General features: G+C 38.1%; 1 protein-coding gene across 4 annotated transcripts in view; it reads left to right on the top strand.

The window, feature by feature from the left end:
* LOC132202852 (breast cancer anti-estrogen resistance protein 3 homolog) overlaps window positions 1-18786 on the top strand; it is a 63071-nt gene that overhangs the window by 34751 nt on the left and 9534 nt on the right. For all 4 annotated transcript variants that reach the window (XM_059630113.1, XM_059630114.1, XM_059630116.1 and 1 more), the window contains 3 exons: window positions 2934-3103; window positions 5543-5654; window positions 10283-10370. In XM_059630113.1, coding sequence (XP_059486096.1) covers window positions 2934-3103; window positions 5543-5654; window positions 10283-10370 — 370 coding nt within the window. The remainder of the gene's footprint in view (window positions 1-2933; window positions 3104-5542; window positions 5655-10282; window positions 10371-18786) is intronic.

Genomic DNA, 18786 nt, shown 5'->3' with positions numbered 1-18786 from the left:
ATTTCAGTTGGCATCACTTGCATTACGTCGCGCGTTTAATAGTGGTTTTACGTCGCGCATACAATAATGGTTTTACGTCGCGCGCTCAATACTGGTGGCGGTGAAATTGTTAAGGAAACCGATTATTCCATCGATACCTCGGCAACATGTATAGCACGCGCGACGCAATTATTTTCCTACAATCTTAATTAAGGGGACTGCTAGGAAGAATAGGGGCCCTTGGGATGGGTTCAGAATGGGGCAAGACGACCTCTGGAGGGCCGTGCGCACCCTTATAGCAGGCGCGACGTATCACTTTGGGACGCGCGACGGTCGAAAAGCGAACTCCGGAGGGCGCTTTTCACCATCGTCAGAGGCGCGACGCATGGTTATAGGACGCGCGACGCATGCTTATAGTACGCGCGACGCACGGTTATAGTACGCGCGACGCACGGTTATAGTACGCGCGACGCATGCTTATAGTACGCGCGACGCACGGCAAATTAATTAAAAGGTGTTGCACGCGGCCGGAGTTGTGGGCACCCCACGAACCGGCAACTCGGAGGTGGGCAACCCCCAAGATTAATTTTTGCAGAAGCCGCGAGCGAGGGGTGGAGGCGCAGCGAGGTCGAGGACGTGGGGAAGGCCGTGCGGAGGGCGAGGACAAAAGGGCGGCTGTGTTCATGAGGGGGCTCCGCAGGAGCCCCCTCACGAACCCCGCCCTTTTGTCCTGCCCGGAGCCGGCCTTCACCACGTTCTCGGGCGAGCGCGCCTCCAGCCCGAAGCTCGCAAACCCACAACGGAGTTGCCCACAAAAGGTGTTGTCTGCAAAGGGAGTTGTGGGCACCACACTTTTTGTTTCCTAAGCCCTTTTTGCAGACAATTCCTTTTGTAAGCAACTCCGTTGTGGGTTTGCGAGCTTCGGGCTGGAGGCGCGCTCGCCCGAGAACGTGGTGAAGGCCGGCTCCGGGCAGGACAAAAGGGCGGGGTTCGTGAGGGGGCTCCTGCGGAGCCCCCTCATGAACACAGCCGCCCTTTTGTCCTCGCCCTCCGCACGGCCTTCCCCACGTCCTCGACCTCGCTGCGCCTCCACCCCTCGCTCGCGGCTTCTGCAAAAATTAATCTTGGGGGTTGCCCACCTCCGAGTTGCCGGTTCGTGGGGTGCCCACAACTCCGGCCGCGTGCAACACCTTTTAATTAATTTGCCGTGCGTCGCGCGTACTATAAGCATGCGTCGCGCGTACTATAACCGTGCGTCGCGCGTACTATAACCGTGCGTCGCGCGTACTATAAGCATGCGTCGCGCGTCCTATAACCATGCGTCGCGCCTCTGACGATGGTGAAAAGCGCCCTCCGGAGTTCGCTTTTCGACCGTCGCGCGTCCCAAAGTGATACGTCGCGCCTGCTATAAGGGTGCGCACGGCCCTCCAGAGGTCGTCTTGCCCCATTCTGAACCCATCCCAAGGGCCCCTATTCTTCCTAGCAGTCCCCTAAATTGAGATTGTATTAAAAGAATTGCGTCGCGCATGCTATAGAGGTTTCCGTGGTAATCAGGAAATAAAATCGGTTTCCTTAAAAATTTCACCGCCACCAGTATTGAACGCGCGACGTAAAACCATTATTGTATGCGCGACGTAAAACCACTATCGAACGCGCGACGTGATACTTTTACATGGGAGCATAAGTGCTGCCAACTTATGAAAAAACACGTCGCGCGTACTATAACATTACCAATTTTAGTCCATTAAACATTCACGGGCGCTCCAGGAAATTGAGATCGCTCTTTCTTTGTCTTGTCTGCTGGAGAGATTTTGATTAATCGATTCAATAAATGAAAGCCGAGGGGAATTTTTCGCTCCTGTTATTATTCGTCATTTTTAATAATTCATCTAAGCTTTAACTTTGACAGAAGATCGAAATTTGAATTAGTCCGATTCCGCTCTCGATTGCGACTTTCGAGGAAAATGCCATGCTGAAGGTCAACTCGTAAAAATTATCTTATCTTACTATCGTGTGTGTTATTTTGTTATTCGTATAAACAAGGAATTTCAGCTCTAAAATTCAACGCGTTTAACAAAAAGCATCTTTCAGCTTTACATAAAAATTAAAAATTTCAAACAATCTCTTTAGATATTTTTGTGAAACGATGGACGCGCCTTTAGCAAAAATCAAACGCCACATTAGGCCGAAAATTGCCAGTGATGTCGCTGAAAATTTCTCTCGAGATTCGCAAGGTGTGTTTTGCGCTCATAAAAGTGGCGTGATTGATTGTCCGTGTCACTAACTGGTTGCAAAAGCATGCGTCTTGTTCGACCGACGAGTGCTCAAAACACTCTTTGCAATCAATAAATAAGCCGCCTTTTTATTATACGAGATGCGCGTCTGAATCTCGTTCACGCCCGTGTGCTGAGCGTCGACGATAAGCGGAGTGAAAAGAAAAGTAACAACCACGCGAGAATTGGTTTTTATTGTTGGCGAACATGCACTTGAAAAATTGGCCACCCACTTACGGCCCAATAAAAAAAAGTAAGATTTTCTCACACACTACATTACTGAAGTGAAATATGAAAATAATGGATTTGAAATAAATAAATAAATGTGATATTTATAGTCAATTTTGAATCAAAATGATCAATTATTTTAATCAAACTTTAAAAATTCTTGGTTGCAAAATTAAAAGAAAAAGATGAACATCCTTAATCATTGAAATTAATTTAATTGCCAAATTTATATGATCAAAAATATTTCATTTTACCATTAGCTTTATTGGAATCTAATAAAAAAAATGGCGTTTGGTTGCTTCTGGTTGCAAAGTACTAGAAAATTTTGAATAATACTGTAAAAATGTTTTTCAACCTAACAGAAAAGTGAAAGAAAACACTGTTTTTGATTAAATTTGGCTTTTTTGTAATCATTTAGAAATTTGTTATTAATGAACTGTGATTTTGTTTCAGGTCTGGCGCGCAGCTTCAGGTTCGCGTCTTTGACCTCATTGACACGTCGGAAGATGTCACCGGGGCCGTCTGTGGCTCCTCGGCCGCCCCATCTCGACGTGCATCAGTGGTTGATGGTGCTCGACGTGCCCGAGTACGCGGCCGCCTTCGCCTCCTTCTCCGGAGTCGAGGTACGAATAAAATATTATACGAACAATGAGGCAGCTGCCTAATGCGAATTCGCAGCCGAGGGCAATCGAAATTCTCAGCTTGCGCGCGTAGCCCACATACAAATTTATTCAAATGCGCCCGCACCGCCATTTGCGCGACGTTATATTAAATGATGTTGGTTTTGAGACGCTTTGTTCGTCGGCTCATGAAAGCTGCTTGATTAGAGGGACAGTGACCGGAATAATTGGATTGACATTATTTTCACTTCAGTTAGCTATGAACAGGTCTTCTTCAATTATGGGAACAAAATTAACATTGAATTGAACTTATATTTTTAATCAAACCCTTTTTATTTTTATTTTCAAATTAACTTGTTTGAAAAAAATTAATAAAAAATTGTGCACAGATAGTTTTAAGCATTATTCAAAAAAATAAAGTTTTATATTTATGTATAATTTTATTATTAATTAATTATAAATTTTACATGATAAAATTATTTATTATACTTAAATATTTAACACAATTTATGTTTTATATACAAATATAAAATAATAGGGTTATTTTTGTAAATTTTTTTATATGATACAAACTTAAACTATTCCAAAAATTTAATATAATTATTTAAACATATAAATGTTACTGAGCTTGAATGGTAACATCTACGTGTAAGGAAATGATCCCAATCGTTAATTATCGGTTGTTTTCGTTTTATAAATGTACAAAGAATATCAATATTAAAGATATGATTATAATAACTTCTATTCAAAAATTGAAAAATTATGTAGAAACAATATTCAAATGGTATGGATTTGACAAGTTTGTGTGAATGATGGATGGATTGGTGGACTGGTGGGACGGGTAATTAATATTGATCATCGCGCCGGTGGCGAAAAGCGAGACACTTTTTTTCATCCTTACGCCTCGTCGTCACGATTACGTATGCACAAAAGCGAGCCACCGCACCTGCCATTCTAGGAGGGATGAGTTTTTTTTCAGTCTTTTGATGAGACACATGAGAGAGTGGAGCACAAAAGTCGCTTCTCCGTCTCGGCACCCACGCCGGCGTTTTTTCTTTATTTTCTCTCTCTCTTTCTTTTGCTCTCCTCTCATGTGGGCTCTTCACTTTCTCAGTCAGGGCGCAGCCTTGGAGGAAGTTTGATGAAGGCAAAATATTGACTCAAGAAACGGGCAAATAAACTCTGCGTACGTACATAGCATGGGCCGTCGCTCGCGGCTCGGTGGGCTCAAGACACACAGATAAGCACCATAAATATACCATAGGGCCGCGTGCTGTGCCGTGGGATTAGATTTACGCTCGAGTGTCGCGGCTTTTTGTGCACTTACCGAGTGTTGCGAGAGATTACGGAACACAAGGATAAATAAAAGTAAATGTCCTCTCTGCTATCGGAAGTTGTTGACTTTTTTGGGCGAATTCTCTCCCACTCAAGAAAGAATGGATTAGTATTTTATGTCAAAATATAAAATCGCACATGCTGGAAAAATTCACTTTATTACTGTTTTTATTAATTATTTATTTTTCGGATCTCAAAATTAGACATTAAAATTTGTTTTCAAACATGTTTTTAATATTTTTCTGAATTTATTTTCTTAAGTTTTCCATTTTTTCCTCATATTTCAACAAACCTATGAAGGGTGAGAGTTTCTGATTGCAGTTTTTACGAATTTTCTTCGCAAGCTTGATCTCCCTAACAGATTTCCAAACACGCTTCTCTTGAGGCGCCTCTGGTAATAAAAAGTGCATCTAACTCAGCAATTTTTGTTGCTATACAAGACCCGTTGCTGAACTTTTCCGCTCCTCCCTTTGCGAAGGCAGTTAACTTGTTTCCGATGATAACTTTCGCTTTCGATAAATCCCCCACTCACCGTTATCCGGCGTGTTCCGAATTCAACCCCTCACCAACCCAAAGACCCTGCGTGCCACCAGGTTCAAGCAACCCTCTCTCGCATGTATTTTTCATCCATCATGCCGAGGTTGCCACTTTTTTGCTCGAGCAAACTTTTTGGTTCGGTGCATTTGCGGACCAAGAGTCTCCTAAATGTTTTATTCTTCAGCTGGCCAAAAATGGTCCTAAAGTGCGATTCACCAGCATAAAACATTTGACAATGAGATCCGGTCAATCTCGCAGCAAAGTAGATTGCACAAAAAACAAAAAACATGTGCAAAAATAATTCAAGAATCAAATTATGGTTTAAAAAAAATATAGAAATTAATATTTCTATACATTAGAATGATATAATTTTCATGTATTTTTGATCAAATTTTTTCTAGTTTAATTTGTTCAAGGGTTTACCACCCTTTTTCAAAATCAATACAGTTTAATTAATTTATATGTTATTTTCAAATAACAGAACTTAATAAATTTTTACTTGCATAAATTTTATTTAAAAATTGAATTCAAATATAAACATTTAATTCTTAACTTAATTCAATTTTCCAGGAGCTGCTGTGGTTTACAGAAGCGGATATCAAAGAGTTGGGCGTTCGGAACTCGGCACACAGAGCACGAATCATGTCCAGCCTGGTTGCTCTGCGATCAAAATACGAAAGAGGTGAGTGTCCTTGGAATGAGAACCGCTCCCCCAGCATATTATTCCAATTTGCAATTCCTCATCCGTGCAATTAATTACCTTGGTGCTCGCGACGCGTGGAGCGGTTCAGAGCCCGCTGAATAAGCACTCGTTCTCTCTCATTTCCCTCCCTTGCGTAGTTTGGGGTGCACTTTCAATTTCATCTTTGGCCCAGCTGACTTTGTTAATCGCAACGGGACTCACGTTTAAGGCCTTGCTGGAAGAAGATTATAAATAATCGAGATTTTCCAGTGGCGCAGAAAACAAAATCCTTATTGTTCTTTAGATAACTAAACTTTTATTTTTATTACACGTAATTTAAATTTTATAAACTGTATTTTCGCGTTCAATATTATATTATTTTTTTAATGTTTAAAGATTTTGTAAGATTTAAAACTATTTTTAAAAATTTAAAAAAAATATATGCTATATTTAATTGTTTAAACAAGTTCAAAAGATTTTTTTTAAATTTATCTTTAACTTTAATAAGTTTTTATTATAGCAAAATTGTTTTTAAAAATATATTTTATTATATGACGGCAGAACACAATCAGTCAAGCAATAAATAATTATGATCAACTTAGTTCATTTTTCGATTTCGGCAGAGTCTCTTTTGTGATACCATTGTAGGATAGATATTATTTTGAAGGCTGTGTTGTATTGGTTAGAAGAAACTTCAACTAAGACTTTTACTAAGCAAAAGGATGTGAAGCAAATGACTGTTTTGCCTTAAAATGAAATAGACATAATTTTTTCATTTCTTTATGGGGAACATAAATTTTTTCATGTATGGAACATCTCTAGCGAGAGGCTTTAATATAACTACTTAGGCCTCTCGCTATTTATTAAATACATTTTTAGCCTTCATCATACAAAAAGAGTGTTTCATAAATAACCAAGTGTATATTCCATTTAATTTCAACAAACATTCACAATTCCCAAAACACGATTCTTGCACTTCAAAATACATTCGCATGAATGAACAGGTCGGGTGGGCGCCGAGCACGCAAAGTTCAATTTACGCAGAGTCCCATTCAATGTAAGCCCCGACCGAACGGTTCTCCATGTAATCCGCGGTTGTTTTCTGTGACCCCTGGGCGACCTGGCCGAAAATTTGCATAATGAATCAGCGACAGAGACAAATTGCGAGTCAGAAATCCCGTGACTGCATGAATATGTATTTCAAGTTTGTTTACTTGCGGCCGTCAGTTTGAATTATCCTGTTGGCCGATTTGCCGCGATTTAATCGGACTGGAAGGCTGTGCTGAGCTTCTCAGCGAATATCAATAAAATCACGTCAACGCCGTAAACTTTTATGCTCGCGTTTTCGACTGGCTGATTTCGCAGCGTGATGCCAATTGCTGATAAAATTAGCAGCCGGTGCTGAATTCGCGATCGTAACACAAGAGAGATTATGTGAGCGACTTCGCCTCTCTCGAAAGTTACCTAATGTTATTACCAATTAGTTGCTAGAGAACGTGTTTGAACAGTTTAAGGATGCAGAAAATATGATCTGGAAATTCAATTTAGATTGTGATCGTCTTGTTTCAGCTGAAAAGTGGAAACATTTTCTTCTATCCCATATGAGCTTCAATTTTTCTTTTCTATAAACAATTTCAGCATTTAATTCTAACAAAACTATTTAGCATGTTTGATGATAATTATCCAGGATGTTTTGGGGTGGTTAATTTTGGTCTCTATATATTTAATTCAATCGACCTTTATAAATATTCAGTGAATTATTGCATTGTTGGCTCGTTTCTGCTTATTTTCGCAATTTTGTTTTCAATGAAAAAAAAAAATATTATTTATGATTAGGGTTTTAATTTGGCATCTGAGCAGTGTGACCGTAAAACATGAGAGATACTTTTTTGCGGTTCCCTATCAAGATGCTAATGTGCGTCACGATATTTGCTGAAAAAATGGAAGCGTGGCCAATGTTGGTGGCATATGGCGAATTAATTACTCCCGTTGTGACGCAAAAGTGAAAAAAACCAGATAAAAAGGCATGCGAGAACTGAAACCATTAACATTAGCAAACAAGCGACTTATTTACTGCTCTAATTAACTAAAAAACGTCTTGATATGAAAAATGAACAAATAATAAATGAGAAAGGAATTAATTTAAAATCCTCTTAACTTGTGAAAGCAATCTATTCTCAAAGCGGTTCTTAAAAAAAACAAGAGATTTATTTACCATTTGATAGTTATGAAAAATTTAATTAAATGTATAGTAATTTTTTTATCACTTTTTCAAAATCTTCAATCTACTTTTAGAAAAGTGTATAATAAGGATTATTTTTAAGAAGAATTTATTCCACTCTTCAATTTAAGGAAAAATTGAAAAAAATCCTCCGAATAAGTTTTCCCGACTGTTATTATTTTGCCACATGAAATTTATTATGTTTCGATCGGTGTTCCCTTTGAAAATTCCTCTTTAACCAAATTATAAACAACCCTTGAAAGCGTGTCTGTGTCTGCTGGGAGGCACTCACTCTGCTCTAGCTCCTTTGAGAGCACTCTCTGTTCGTTTAATTTCATCGCACAGCTTCCGATCGAAAATCATCAAAGGCGACGTGATTCGCCGCCCCGTCTGAAAATCGACTCGATCAACAATAAATAATTGCTTGTCGTCTGCCTGCTCTACAAACGTTGCGGTGCCGCCGCGCGAGAGACAGTCGCAATTAAGAGCATCCCTCGATTGCCGCCCTTATTTACGACGTGTAAGTGTGGGTGCGCAATAAAGCTCATCACAGGCAGCCGCTCTGTTTGTTCACGCTCGCCATTTATTGCTCGGCGGCGCGCAAGGAGCTGAGTAAATAATATTCGCGGCTATTGCGATTTTGCACCAACTCTTATCGCAACGAGTACATCGCGTTTTTGGGCTCTCTGCTCTTTTCGCTTTTTATTGCACTCTGGAATTTCTCATCAAAACGTGTGCTGAGTGCTGAGTGAATGATTGAAATAAACAAGCAGGCCAGCTGGAATGAAATGATTGAATGGAAACAACCAAAACTAAAAAAAAAAAAAATAATAAATAAAAAATGTTTTCGGAAGAAAAAAAAAACACCTTTTCAATGATTAACCAAAAAGTGTAATGAATACAATTTATAAAAAAATTGTTGGTGATCAATAAATTTTTAATTTGTATAATATTTATCTTCTTACACATTTTCAAATCTTTTTAGCCTTATATGATAGGCCAGTGTTGAGTTTATCATATATTTATAATCAGACTTGTTGGTCATTTGCCCACATAAAATAAGCATCAGCATTTTTTTGGTATCCTTTTAAAATTTTGTTCTTATTTAATTAAGCCACTGTGATAAAAAAAGAAATTGATGCTGTCTGTATTGTAAATACAAAGAATCGATTTCAATTTAATTAATTTGAAGAAAATATATTTCAATAAAAAAAAATAATTATAATAAAAAAATCAAACGTGTTTCATATTTATTTGTCCAAATGGTGCATTAATTATAATCGCACGCACATGCTCAAGGAGCACTTAAAACTCTCTCACGTACGCCTCCCTTGTCATTATATTCCGCCGCGAGAAGATCAAATTTCCCGTCTGTGCCCTGCATCCACTCAGGCGCGCAAGAGGCTCTGCCGCGCAGAAAGTCCTAATGGAGTGTCGCAATGCAATTTTGCGAGAGAATGGCACGCCAAATTGATCTCTCGCAAAACTCAAGCGAACCCGCCGATTGGCTCTTGAAAATGATCAATTCTCACGCACTCAAGCTCTACGTAAAGGCCAATTTTCAGGTCCGTTGATCCTTTTATATTTTGGTGTAAGTTTATTGGAAATTTAGATGTATTTATATTTGATTATAAATGTGTAGTTTAAAAATTACAATATTTTTTATTTTAGTATTTGTTTCACTATTATTAATAATTATTTATTTAACTATTATTTCACAAAAATTTCAATTTTTGTTGACAGTCAAGTTAGAAAGTAAACATTTTCTTTACTAAAATAATAACATTTCAAGGCTTTGAAAATACAAATTTGTGCCACACCATCATGAGCTTAGGTAAATAAATTAATAAATAACTTTACTTGGTACTGCTTGGTGACTAAAATTAAATCTATATCCACAAAAAATTGAAAATTATTATAATTTGATTGAAAAGTGATCTAAACAAAATCAACTTCATGGAAGATAATTAATTATTCCCACTTACATTTCAGGCGTTGACGACCTGAAACTTATAATGCAAAAATTAATGATTTATTCACTTGAAAATGGCAGCAATAAAAATAAATTACGCCACACCAAAGTAGTGTCAAAAAGGCAAACAGACCTTGTTCGCTCGTGTCAAAGTGTGCGCGGCAATTTATTGTTTAGTCGCGGCCGAGGGAATTTCATGAATTATCATCGTCTATGATGTTAGTCTCGTCGGCGGCCATATGGTCGCGTATATATAAAGTTAAAGTCGAATAGATGCGCTCTCCGTCGGATGAGGGTGCTCGACGAGCAGCGAACGGGGAGTGACGTAATTCTTCTTCCACCCAAGCCGCTCTAATTCATGCATTTAAGTGAATTCCCCGTCGAGTTCTTTGTGTGCGCGGCTGGTCTCATTTATTTGTGGTTTCTGCTTCGCAGGGAACAGACGCCGTGGCGGAGACAAGCTGCAGAGGCACAGCGTGGCTGTGGACAGTGGACGCCTCGTGGACAGAAACATCTCAATCGAGTAAGTAATTTTTTTTTATTCGAACGTAAAAAATTTTCAAATGAATTAGTGAATTTAATGTACGTTATATCATTTGTAAATTTGTCCATAATTTCTTAAAGGCTTCGTTTTCTCGGTTTTCTGTGGGAATTTTATGTAAAAAAAATATTGAAAATTGTTATATTGTTACCTTTTAATTTATTTTTATTGCTCCTGTAATTACTAAATTGCTTAAAAAATTCCTTGATTGAATCATTACGTCAATAAGGTTCAATGAACTAAACATTTCATGTTCAAGTAATTTTGTTGGTGACGTAGAAACTTATAAAAAGAATTAATCTTTTAAATGGAGTTAAAATTTTATAAATACTCAAACTCAATGATTACCAGATGATTATTACAAAGAATATTAATCAATTCTCAACAATCTAGTAATGGGCTTGTATTGTAACAGCGAATTCTAATCTTACATCAAAATCTTGACGATAATATATAAAGCCTAAATTATTATTTTTCTTTCTTTCATAAAGACCGATTATAGACAAAAAAGAAATAAAAAATTGATTAATACTTTATATTAAACCAATGGGATATAAATTTATGGCAAAAATCAATTCCACTTCAACAATTTTAAATAAATATTATAAGACTCAATGAGACCGGCAAATCGGAACCAGACTTACGTCTTTTGGCCGACGAGTAAAGCGCAAAGTCTCCTTACTTAATATCAATTTATCCATTAAGAGCAAATGACGAAGCGCCAGAGTGATTTATCTGATCCGCAAGGCTCCCGCCTGCCCGCTCCGTCGCCTTTTGGGGTGACTAAATAAATAATTTCTCTTTCCCCCGTCGTTTTCTTTGGCCGAGGGCGGAAAATATCTGGCCACAAGAGATGATATCTCTTGGCGAGAAGAAACTTTTCTCTCTCGTGCGTGCAGCTAGGGGACGAGCCGTCAACAATTCCCTTGTTCCTTTTGAGCAAAATCGCCAACTGCGATCGTGTTATTTTCAATGAGGAAGAAAGGTGCCGACCAATTACTAAATATTGTGGCCGTTCGCCCTCCCTAACCAAACTTCTGCTTTTGAGCGCCTTCATTGCTATTAAGGCTTTTTACGGCGCAACCAGATGGTCGTTCGGTCCGGCTGTATTTTTAGCGCGTGATCGATAGCCGTGTGGAAAATTACCGCGATATTAGCCGCTCAATTTCTCTTCTAATTAACGAGCACCAAATCGAGACTGCAATTAGTGCGGGTTTGAGCGAACTTTGTCCATAAATATGATTTTAAGCACAGTTTTAGTTGATTTGCTATCGCTCCGATTCATATGATAAAAACTTATTTTTAATGGTGGTTTGAATTGAAAATCTGCTTTTCCTCGATGAGTTTTATCAAGGAAGTTATTTATTGTGAAAAAACATGTTTCGGCTGCGGGCTGAAGCCTTAAATCACGAGCTGTGAAATCATTTTGACCAGAATCAGTACAAAAATCAATCTTTCAAAAAATATTTTCCTTTCAGATTAACATATTTTTTTCTTCAAATTTTTTTCAACGTTCTTACACAAGACCATTTTTAACACAAAATTTGACAGTTGAATTTTGTCAGAATATCTAAATAGTTAAGGTTATTTTTTTTTCTAAAAAATATCAACAAGTCATTTCTTGCATTTTGAACTTTATAAATTGTTTTTTTATTGAGGAAGTTCTGAACGATTTTTTTTTAAAGTTTTTTGTGAAGGTCACAAATATGAGCATATTTACTAAACTTTTGACGTCAATGAAGACAAGCCGGAACTTTTTGCATCCTAGAAAAACAAAAGCATTCCAATTTGTCTGCGTCTCGTGTTAGGGTTGCTTGTAATAAGAAATAGTTTTGCATTTTGTTTTCAACCAAATAGACAATTGAGTTTCCTCAAAATAAATAAAATTTAAAAATATTCATTTAGACTTTAAACTTAAAAAATTTAAAAATTAGTTACCAAATAATTTTATTTAAATAAAAAAATCGATTTAATTGATAAATTTAAAAATTTGAATTTCTCATACGTGGAAGCGTTTTGAGCTCCGGCGATCTCCCCTTGCTCATTTGATTATGCGACCGGCGGGACTGAATTGACCGTAATTTAATTTGCATGTATGCACCGTCATGCTGTGCACACATTAGAAGAGCATCGGATGCACCCAACGCACAGTCGAGACCACTTTCCCCAGCAGAGGCCGTAAACCGCGGCGCCCATTAAAAAGGACGGCTAGACGTGCCTGTGCATACCGTGCCAGCGAAACAAACGGAATTCGCAACGAGAGGGTGAGCCAGACGCGGTGACGTCACCAACCCTCGCGAACAATAACACAAAACATCCCCCTCCTCGCGGCCGTGATATGAACACCGTCAGAACACACACATTTGCATCAGCAGTTAAGAGCATCCCCCTCGCTCGCTGTATTATTTACCTTCACATTTCGATTCCGCTGGCTTGTTTAATGCGTACATACAAACTGCACTTACGCACTACTTCCGATTGTGTTTGCTCGGACGGAAGAGAGAATGAACAGGGGCAGATGCGGAAGCTTTCAAAACTCGGTCCACCTGGTCGAGAGGAGAGAGAGCTGCAGCACGTGGCTATTATTTACGTTTTTTTTCTTTCTGCGTTCAAAGGGATTTGAACTCGTCGTCAGCTCAAGTACCCAAAGCCGCCATGTATTCAAGGAATTTGCGAGTTTTATCAAAAGCTTTAGATGACATGATGCGATATTTTTTAACTCATTTAATTTAAAATGAGATAGGTTAAATAGTTGGTCCTAAACGCAACAATTACGAAGCAAAGAAAAAAAAGTAATATTTTTTGTCATTAATTATTATTTTGTCAGAATTTTGCTTCAAACTATAATTTATTCATTTTTTTTTTGCAAATGATCATTTATTCAACTCGTTAAAACTACGATTGAAGATTTAAATACGATAAAATAATGTATTTATTACATAATGATATATTGAAATTTGCAAATATTTTCGGCATAATGTAAAATCTAATCTGTTAATTTGTTCCTTTCAGACAATTTCTTTCTTGTGAATTGCGATGAATATAATATACAAATTAAAAGCTTACAAATGTCCCTGTTGAATGTCTCTTTGTCTTTCCAATAAGTTTTCTGTCATTGACTCGGCCACAATGGAGAAATACTGCTACGTGTTCACAAAAGTTTTCCAAGGAGTGAAATTCATACTTGTTGATCGGCTGCTCGAGCGACACCATCCATTTATATTGTGTTTGGCGCATTCACAACACAAACAACGGCTAATTGAAAACAATCGGCATGCAAATGAGCGTCGACTGCGAAAAAGGCTCTATTGTGTCGCCCCTGGCAACATATGCTGCGCCGCCGACAGAGGCTAATTCTTTTCCTATCGGATTATTGCCGCCCGTTCGCAGCGGGGATTTCGAATCGGCGAACACATATGAGAGGCCTTTTGTAGTCCGAACGCGTCCTTCTTTGATCAATGGCGCGGCATTTCCATCACAATTGCCAGCGCCGAGCAATAAAGTGAATTCCGCCAGCGAGATATCCGCGCAAATACAAATTGGCTCGTTTCACACTTATCATTGCCTCCGTGTTGAAATAAACCATCGCCGCGCGTAATTGCTCCATTTGGCTGAAAAGTTTTCAAGCTGATTTTTCGCTTCAACCCCTTTGACTGCGAGGGCAATTAGTCCGCCATTCAGCTTATGAAAGCGGTCTGTTCCTTTTTCACCTCCAGTGCTGTTTATACTAAACGAGAGAACTTCAAACCGCTGCGCTGTTTGTGAAAAGGAACAAAATGTCACTTGTAAAAAGTGCAGTGTGAAAAACGAAAACCGTCTCGCCGCCTGCTTCATCCACTCTTCGACGGAATGAGAAAAGCAAAGTGGAAGTGGAAAAATATATAAAGAGACGAGAGGTCTATTTTTAAAGATTCTAAATCCCAGTCGATTAAGACTAACTTAGGTTTAACTAAATAAAAGCCGACAATGGGCAGACTGACGAGGGGGAGAATTCAGTGAGGATGTCGGCATGAAACAATTTGATCTTCAGCTTTGTCATGCTGGGTCAGCATTAAGAGTTACATACAGATTATTATATCATAAAATTGTATTGTTTAATCAGTTAAACAGATCAAATATATTTATTTATTATATTGTGTATTTTTGTTTTGTTATTTAAGAAGTGTTTATTTTAATAATGTTTTTATTTTTATTTTATTTTTTAAATAAGACAATTTTTTTAATTGAAAAAATAATGTTAAAATTCTTTTATGGTGTACTTAAAATGATTCTTGCAATAATTAACAGTAAGAATATAAATTATTTTAACCATTGCAAAGTGGTATTAAGTGCATCTAGAATAGTAGTCAAATAAAAAATTCCGATATAGTCGTCCTGTATAAATCATATTATTATGTAATACTTTCTTTGAAGAATATCCTTCATAAGGCAGGGATCAGGGATAATAAAAATATAGTTTTTAGAAAATAAGATGTAATAAATGCATCAAGGAAAACATATTTGTCAAAAGAATTTATTTGTGAACTGTATTGCATTATACTGATGCAATTATTTTATTCAAAAAATCGTAAGATAATTTTATGCTGGTTGAATCAAAATTTTCAGACGAAATCTGAAAGTCTAAAAAGTGGAAATAGAGCCCCAAAAGCCAATGAAGCTGTCTTATACGTGTCAGAAAAGTAAAGCTTTAAACAATTAAGATCAAATTTTTATACTTTTATACAATTAAAAAATTTTAAACTTTTTTCCCTCATGCTTTTCGTTGACTCAAAGTTAACGATTAGGTTTGCGTATATTTGCGGTATTTCCCGGCACCCTCCCACACACGCACCCCCCAAACAAACCGCACGGAAATCAAGTGTGATTTATTTACAACACACGCCGCGAGTAATTACAAGTGAGCGGCGGTTCGCTCAAGAGAGGGATGGAAAGAGGTGAATGTAGGTAAAAAAATCAGACGCGATAAAGCAGCCAGAGGGGGTGAGAGAAAGGGAGCGTGTGTCGGGCCGGGGGTGAATGGGCCACCCATAAGCATGGACGGGCGGACGGGGCGGCCCGTGCGCATGTCCCGTCGGCCCAAGCAAAATCAATAAGGGAGGCGTTTTACTCGGCAGGGTGCAGAGAGTACCAGTGTGTTGCATACGCTGGGGTGTGCTAGGGTGCATGTGAAGCTGCCGATTGACTGCTTTGGCCTGGGACAAGGTCTGCACTAGTTGTGCTTGTCCTCGTGCCCCAGGGAGAAGGATTTGCCCAAGAGCAGGTAGGCCCTCGACGGACGCTTCGCTTATTGAGCGCAAGGCCCGGGAATCGACGCCTGGCTTGTACGGTGTGTTTGAATTGTGCACATTCTCCATTACAAAGCTACCGTGCTGTTTTTCGGCGCGATTTCTCTCTCCACCACTGCGCTTCCTCCCTATATATGTGACTCAACTTTGCATGAAGGGGAGTCATGGGATTGAACCAAGTGTACATTTTTTTAAGAAGATAAATGCAATTGTCAAATAGGCAATGTTTCATAAAAGCAAAATACCGTAAAAAAAATATTAATTATTTTATTAACATTCCAGGTTTTAAAATCAATAGTTATAAAATTTTTTGTTACTTATTTTTAGTAAATAATTGTAAATTTTCGTCTTTTTTATCATTAAATTAAAAAAATAATATTTATCCGTTTTTTAGTTCATAAAAATATTATCATTAGAAGCATTAGACCAAACATATAAATATATTTTCAACATTTCATATCTGTTGTCTAAAACTGAGCAATTCATACTTACTATTGCTCTTTCACTTCTTAAACTATTTTATTTTTCTGTTGTTAGGATGTCATTATGATTAAATTTCATTCTTATGATATATCAGAATTTCTGTTTTCTGATTCAGAAAACAGTCAATCACCATTTCTAAAATTCATAAGAAGTGCCAAAATTTATGCTGTTTAAAAAATTAAATCCTTCATTACAATTAATCAGCCTGAATTAGAAAGCCAAATAGATTTAACTCAAAATTTTAGTTTGATCGGGAGATGTGATTGACATAAAATAATTCAACTATCTATATTTCCTACGCGTTTATACTCAAAAGTATGCAAACCGCCTACCCCTATCACTTTCCTCTTCGATAGAATGCAAATTGACTTGGCATTCGGTGCACCGACTTCTCACCTTGGGGCGAAGACAGCGATAAATCTACATTGCAAATAGTCTCATCACCTTGCGATTTCACCAACCCTCGAACCGCAAACACACGCAAAATGCAAATCCCGCAAAGCAATTTCGTTTGCTTCAGGGAAACACGTCGCCATATTTACATAAATTTAACAAAACTTAGTATATTGATTTTGAAAAAATGGAACCACAGCTTTTCCTAATGGATTATTTCTATTTTTTCCCCTGAAATGCGCGAATTTTAAATTTCAATCACTTTTTTTCCTGATACACTTTCCTCCTTTTTCTCTCAGAATTGACTTCAGCCCCAGGGGAAATTCAGCCAAACCATATGTATAGACTGGTGAAATGGAATTTTCCATTATTGTATTAAAGTTACTTCTTTTTAATGTCTGCAAATCCTCTGTGTTTTAAGTAAGGTGCATTTTTACGACCGTATCGCGCAGCTTAACCTCTCAGCAACCTTTTTAATAGGCTTAAGTGCGGCGGCGGCGGAAAGCAAAAGAAGTGGTGTGCATTCGGGCAACTTTCAACTTTCCACCACTTTTGCCGTGTCCGCAGCATTTTTATGGCGGTTCAAGTCCTTATCGCGACGGCAGAGCGGCATATGAAATTTCATACCGTCATGAGCCTTTGATGTGCGCTCTTTTTCATTTCTCAAATGCGCTCTCTCGCCGCCGCCTCCTTATTCTTTTCTGGTTTGTCCCGCCGCCGCCGCTTTCCGCATCGCGATAAATCATTTTTCATCCCTCGCAATGTTCAAATACACACACAAGGCTCTTTGTCTCTCTCGGACGATTTGCGCGTCGAGTATAAAAATTATTGTCGTGAAGACGTGGGGAAAACAAAAATGCAGGGGTTGCAGAGGAATTTTTCTCCAGAAACAATTCCGTCCCTTACTCACTTGACTTTCTTCTTCGCTGCAGTCGTTTCTCCCCCTTTCGCTCGGAATCCTCTCTAGTGGCTGAAAATGAAGGTGATAATTTTTTATTTAGTCCTGCACGTCTGAACAGGCGCGGTGAACAACAGAAAGGGGAAAAAGCAGGAAATATCTCCTTCATTTCGTTAGTAGCAACAAAGAGAAAAGACACGGTAATCTGCCTCTGGTTTTTTCGTGTTGCTACAAATTAAGGCATTAAGCTGATTGTTTGTCATCCTTACTTCAAAGAATATAGCAGAAGATAAAAAAACGTCCTTGTTAAAGTTTTTTTTTGTGGTTAAGCAGTTAGAACATAAATCTTTTATATTTTGGTAGAAAATTCTAATAAAAACTTCAAAAACGTTGGATTTATCAAAGTTTTGAAATTTAACAGCACAGATTTGATATTTTGGAAGTGCTATAGGAAGGAGCATGCAAAATTTACTCAATATATTAATCTCACTTCAAGGATTTCTACTGGAAAATCCAAATCTTTATTTATAAATTCACTTTTCATTGCAATGTATTATTAATATCATATTTCAGTGTAAAAAGCCTAAGGGTTCTTGTAAAACAATAAATTCGTTATATTTCTCTATATTTTTTCTGCTTGTGGTCGTAGTAAAGGAAAACATTTCCCTATCCTTGTCACAGTGCTTCAAAAACCCACTCCAATTTCTCGAAAATCGAAAAATCAATAACGGGTTATTATTGCCATTGGCAAAAACACCTCGCGCGCATATAAAGGGCTGCGTTTTACGATCACCTATCTTTTTTATGGAGGTGCTGCATCACGCACGGCTCGTGCACCGAGCGGGTTGCATATCCTGGTAAAAGCGAGCACGTGCAGCGGCGGCCGAGTTGAAAGCTGCTGTGGCAGGGCGGTGGAAAGAGCACTGCATTGAGCGGGCAGACCACTCGAGGTCACAGGTCAGTCCAAAGTCGTTGGCCCGAATTAGCGTTCGAAGGCAGTGGTAAACAAACTGCTCAACTGGTGTGCCCTTTTAATGAGGGCGTTCGTGGTACTTACTTATGCAGCGATTTCATGTGCTCAAAATAGAATAGGGCAACTTTTCTCATAGTCAGTGAATGTCAGCGAGGCACGTTTCGAATCACGTGCTTTGCTGAAAGTGGATGGCTTGGATTGTAAATAAAGTAATGAATTTGTTGATTATTTTTAAAGCAGATGAATTTAATTTAAAATTTATTAAAAAAAGATATTTTTCATTTGCAAAATTCAAGAAGTTAAATTTTTTTTAATTAGTAAGAAAAAACTTTTTGATAATGGCTTATATTGCTAAGACTTCATTGA

The sequence above is a fragment of the Neocloeon triangulifer genome, unplaced genomic scaffold (genome assembly GCF_031216515.1).
Source record: "Neocloeon triangulifer isolate White Clay Creek 2 clone unplaced genomic scaffold, ASM3121651v1 ptg000015l, whole genome shotgun sequence".
Taxonomy (NCBI): domain Eukaryota; kingdom Metazoa; phylum Arthropoda; class Insecta; order Ephemeroptera; family Baetidae; genus Neocloeon; species Neocloeon triangulifer.
This window is presented reverse-complemented; position numbering and strand designations above follow the sequence as displayed.